General features: G+C 35.2%; 1 protein-coding gene across 1 annotated transcript in view; it reads left to right on the top strand.

Annotated features, from left to right (window-relative positions):
* The window catches only part of LOC107730423 (probable flavin-containing monoamine oxidase A), a 40,042-nt gene extending 34,924 nt beyond the window's left edge, over window positions 1–5,118 (top strand). Inside the window, exon 12 of the mRNA XM_016541269.1 lies at window positions 3,628–5,118. Coding sequence (XP_016396755.1) covers window positions 3,628–3,919 — 292 coding nt within the window. The 3' untranslated portion in view covers window positions 3,920–5,118. The remainder of the gene's footprint in view (window positions 1–3,627) is intronic.
* Window positions 5,119–5,341: the final 223 nt, after the last annotated feature.

Raw genomic sequence — 5,341 nt, 5'->3', positions numbered from 1 at the left:
GTTAAATACATATTAAAGGAGTGTTAATAAGCGCAGAACTGCGTACAGCAATAACCCAGGAAATGCTATATTGCGACTGTTCTATAAGCGCCACCTGCTGTCAGAGATTGAATTTGCATTTTCATCAGAATCAGAAAGAGCTTTATTGCCAAGTGTGTTTACATACGCAAGGAATTCGTCTTGGTGTCAGGAGCTTCCAATACAGAAAGTAGCCTACAGACACTTTTCAATATCTGGCAACGCCGGCATTTAAACTGACAGTAATCAAAAACAGCACGGGCAGGTTATTCCTGACAGGGTGCAATTTGGTAACACAAATGTAGTGATCATCATGATATATTATCTGTAAAACAGATGCACTGAAGACGGGCCAAAGAGGAGAGAATAGAAATAAAAATAAAAATCGGCAATTGGAATCGGTCATGAAAAATCCTGATCAGTGCATCCTTAACTGGAATAGATTTAGACCTACCTGAAGAAGCATGGTTCATTTCAGTTTTATCTTTGAACTATTGTACCTATTTGTGCAAAATGGTTATAATTTATTACAATACAATGTTAGTCAACAATGAAAACAATAAGTCATATTTATTGATTTATTAATTGATGGATTGTGGCAAGGCCTGTGAAAATTTTGCCAGGGCAAGTAAAAAATTGAAAACATTGGCCAAACCGGGCCAGTAGAAAATTTCCTTAGCGTTGAGCCCTGTCAATACCATCAAAATCAGTATCATAACACTTGTACACAGATCTGTAGAACACGTAGGTTACATAATGATATTATAAAATTAAAAACTTAAAATATGTACTTGAATAGAAAACAGGATGACTTTGAATAGAATCATTGTAAAATTGTGAGGAAGAGCTGAGCAAGTCTTGCACATGTATTTCCTGGTCTGAGAGTGACTTCCTGCTTAAATAGCAAGAGCTTTACAGGCCACGAGTACTAAGGAGAGATCACACATCAGCTGCTCAAAAAATGTGTCAGTGAGACGAACGGAGCACGAGCGCAATCCTGTGACAGTCACAGACGGTAAATAGTGGAGCGCGTGAAGGAGAGATGCGAGGGCACGAACACTGTTCAAGGTCTCCATTAATTCGTGCTTGTAGTAATTGAATGTGTATATATTTTGAAAGCATTGAATCGCTATAGAAATCGCGATTCATTCGATTCTTAGCGTTTCATATCGATTACTGTCCGAAATCGACGATTGACGATTCAAAAATCGTTGCACCCCTAAATATAATATATAACAGCATACAAGTTTGGAATGACATGAAAAAGAGTTAATTTTGGGGTAAACTATTGCTTTCATCACAGATCTCCTTGACTTCAGCAGACATTACCTGTAGATAAAGATAAAAGTGAGAGTAGTACATAAATGCCCATTTTTCCTTGAAGTGCAAATGCTACCCGAATGCATGACTAGATGTCAAAAGGACAGCGCTCTCGGGGGAAAACATCTCAAAAGCTATTTGAAATGGCCCGGTTAAGCGATTGACAGGGCTGAACTAATGCTCGCCCAAGGAGAACGTACAGAAAGAGTGGGCAAGAGAGAAAGCGAGAGCGTGCGGTGGCTGGAGTGCATGGGGAAATTTCCATAATAGAATTAAATCCACAGGGAGAGGAATGAGTTCATCATATAAAGGTGGCTGAGGCATGTACAGACTTCCCATTTTGTCTGGTACCTGTGTGGGCGATGAGCCTTTTCCTGAAGGAGGGCTGTAATCTGTCCTTGACCCACTTGGAAACAGACGAGATCTTGAAGCTCTTGATCTTTGGGATGCTACAAGACTCTGTCATGCATTAAATCTCCATCCATTCTTCCTCATTGTAGCTTCTGAAAATTTAAATGATTTCTATTAGATGTGAATAATTAAAAGGACTAAAGCATGAATTAATGACTGGTCCACCAGCACAGAGTTCTGAAGCATCCCAGTCAAGACGTCTCGAGAGAGTTCTGTAGTACATTGTAATACATAAAAAGGTTCTGTAAAATTATAATACTTTAAAATTAGGGCTGTCAATTTAGCATGTTAATTTAGTGTGTTTAATTAGTGAGTTCTGTTCTATGAACACATTTTATGAAGAAATACATCTTTCTCAGCTGGTGAAACTGTATCTGTCTTCTGTTAAATTTTAGTTTTAGTTACTACTTTATTTCAAGTAACAAATGCTTTTTATGATTTGAGTTTTAGTTAACTATAATAACCCTGGAGGGGGCAATGTTATGACAAGGTGGTACTTGGATGTTCTGATTTTGTTTTAAGGTGATACTTGGCCTGAAAAGTTTAAAAACTGTAGGATAAGACTCTAAGATAGTATGCTGGCTTCTTTTGATGCAGTACTTCCAAAGTTAGAAGAGCATATCTCGCCTGCCATAGATGGTGGAATAGAAAACAAACCGCTTTTATGTCTTAGTGATTCACACTGACAAAGAGCATAGGTGAAAAGCACTGTGGGTAAAGGATATCCCTCAGGGTTTCGTGAACAACTAAGTCTACGCATCCATAATGCATGAAGACTAAACTGCGTGGTGGATGGGAAACAGCCTTGCATAGGAAATATGTTGCCGAATGCAGCGATAAGCATTTTTGAGAACCCAATTAAAAGTTATTTCTGTTAAATTCACAGCAGACATGAATGTGTGCATTGTCTTCTGGAGGTTTTCTGATCTGTTTTATATGTGCATAAATTAACCACGCTATTGAGTCAATAGGACTAGCTATTTACTTGTTTAGTAAATATCTTTTGTTTTTCTTTTATAAGTCGCTTTGGATAAAAGTGTCTGCTAAATGCATAAATGTAAATGATTAATCTTGCGGTTTTAACTACAGTATAAATTTTGCTATTAATTTTACTACACTTATATTTTAATTATTACTTTGAATATTAATAATATAAAGTAATCATTTTAATTAATTGTAAAATTATATAAATGTTTAATTTATTAATTAAATATTTAATTACTGTTCAAAAGTTTGGGGTCAGTTACATTTTTTATGTTTTTGAAAGATTCTCTTTTATGCTCACCAAGGCTGCATTTATTTGATCAAAAATACAGGAAATATAGTAATATTGTGTAATATTTTTACAATTTAAAATAACCGTTTTTTATTTGAATATATTTAAAAATGTGATGTTTAATGCTTTATTGCTGAATCAAAGTATTGTATTACTATATATATATATTATTTTGTTTAATTTATATATTAGTTTGTGCTAATAGCATTCATGAATCTTTAGGTTGAGATGCACCTGTATATATATATATATATATATATATATATATATATATATACAGTATATATATATATATATATAGTTTATTTATTTTGTAGTAGATACTATAGTTTAGTCTAAGGTCTTTTGAGTGTTCAATGGCATACTTACCTAAAGATTCATGAATGCTATTAGCACAAACTAATATAGCCATTATTCATTTTGATAGGCATCAACCATGAGGTCTTTATTTTACCAGTCACCTTGACATTTTCCACATCCCGGGTCTTGATACTCAGTCATAGTGGTTTTAAAGTATATAGGAAGTTGTAATTGTGATTAATGATGATTAGTGATTAATTTTGTAATTGTCTTGTCTCTTAATTGTCCATCTCTTTTGTCAGGATTCATTGGGGAGGCACAGAGACGGCTACCCAATGGTGTGGATACATTGATGGGGCAATTCAGGCCGGTCAGCGGGCGGCTATGGAGGTCCTGGCTCAGATGTGCCCTTCTTCTCTGTCCAGGGAGGAACTGGACGCAGTGCGAGCTTCCCTGAAACACAGTGACCCAAGAAAGGGTTCAAAGTGCAAGTCGTCCAAGTGTTACTATCTCTTCGGTGTGGTAATGACAGCAGCTGCTCTGGTGACGGCCTACCTGTTGGCCGAACCAGAATTGGGATTTCAATGGATTTAAAAGGATTATTGGCCACAGTTAGCCAGTGTGCCTTAAAATACACAACTAAAATAACAGTAATTTACAGATTCAGGTCAACTTGACCTATTTTACTTACGTTCTCAATGAAACAGCATTTTCAAAGAAAAAACAGAGTGGGATTTGATTGGATAATGGAATGTTGCATACCAGAATAGAGCCAGATGGTTGGTGGGAAGGTGTTAAGAGATAAGAGGGCTTGGAGATGTCAGCCAAAAAGGAAAGAAGCATTTCAGATGCACAGCAAGTTTGTGCAGAAAGTTTACCCAGACATTTTTTTTAACTCGTGCATGCAAAGTAAATGTGAATTAATAAAGTAAAATCCGTCAGTCGTTGAGTTTAAGTATCAGTATTCTAAAATCAAACATTATTACAGTATAATCACTTCTTGTATCTTTTACTTAATAATGAAGCTGACTTGGGACATTTCCATATTTGATTTTCTAATTTGCTTTTGGTGCCTCATATAATTGTAACTATGTGTTATGTGACGTGAATATGAAACATCAAAGCACAGAAGTGAAGCAAACGCACAATGAGCTACGTGAAGTTTTTTTGTCAAGCACAAGTGCCACTCTTCCTTTCAACTCCATGTGAATCTCTATTGTTTTTAGGAAAATGTAGCATGTTGGACACTGAAGTCTCTCAAAGCCTCTTTGAACATGTCAAACTAGTTTAATGGCTCTCGTTGTGCCACATTATTTTAGTTAATAACAATAATATGGTCAGTGAAAATGTGTTAAAACTATAATAAGCCAAACTGCAACCAGACAGTTTCAAAAAATGTATAAACATTAAATGCTAACATATACAATATCCCAGACACGTCATTATACAATATCATCATTAACGAGTAACAAATATTCACTGTATACTTGCCTACTATATTACATACATTATTACATTAGGTGGTACTGCATGTTATTTACAGACTGCTTGTTAATTGTTGTGTTTATGTTCACCTGTGTTTGTTAACTTTGTTGCAAATTATAAGCTGCAGCTAATATTACATTTATGCTGTCGCATTTTGTGACAATATGTTTGGAAATGCACTACGTTAGCCAGTGAATACATTTCTAATGTGGTACAGTATTTGTAATTAATGCTAAATCATAGAGCACAATATTGATTTATATGTAATTGCACAATAAAGCACTTAATCCATATTGTGTTTTTGATTTTTACTTCTTTTTCTAAAAACAACAACAACAACAACAGTGTGCATAGATAATAGCTTGCAGTGTCATTTTTTTCTTATACTTTCATCAGCAGTATGTTTAAAATAAAATCATGAAAAAATCATGCTTTGTTAAATCGGAAGCTGTAGGGAGAGGGTGCCATTTTTGTTTTGTACTCACTGTTCATCCCTGTTTTTGGTTAGCGAGGGAGTTGAGGAAAGTTTCT

The sequence above is a fragment of the Sinocyclocheilus rhinocerous genome, unplaced genomic scaffold (assembly GCF_001515625.1).
Source record: "Sinocyclocheilus rhinocerous isolate Xijiao unplaced genomic scaffold, SAMN03320098_v1.1 scaffold1660, whole genome shotgun sequence".
Taxonomy (NCBI): Eukaryota; Metazoa; Chordata; class Actinopteri; order Cypriniformes; family Cyprinidae; genus Sinocyclocheilus; species Sinocyclocheilus rhinocerous.
The sequence above is the reverse complement of the archived record's forward strand: the minus strand, read 5'-3'. Positions and strand labels throughout refer to the sequence as shown.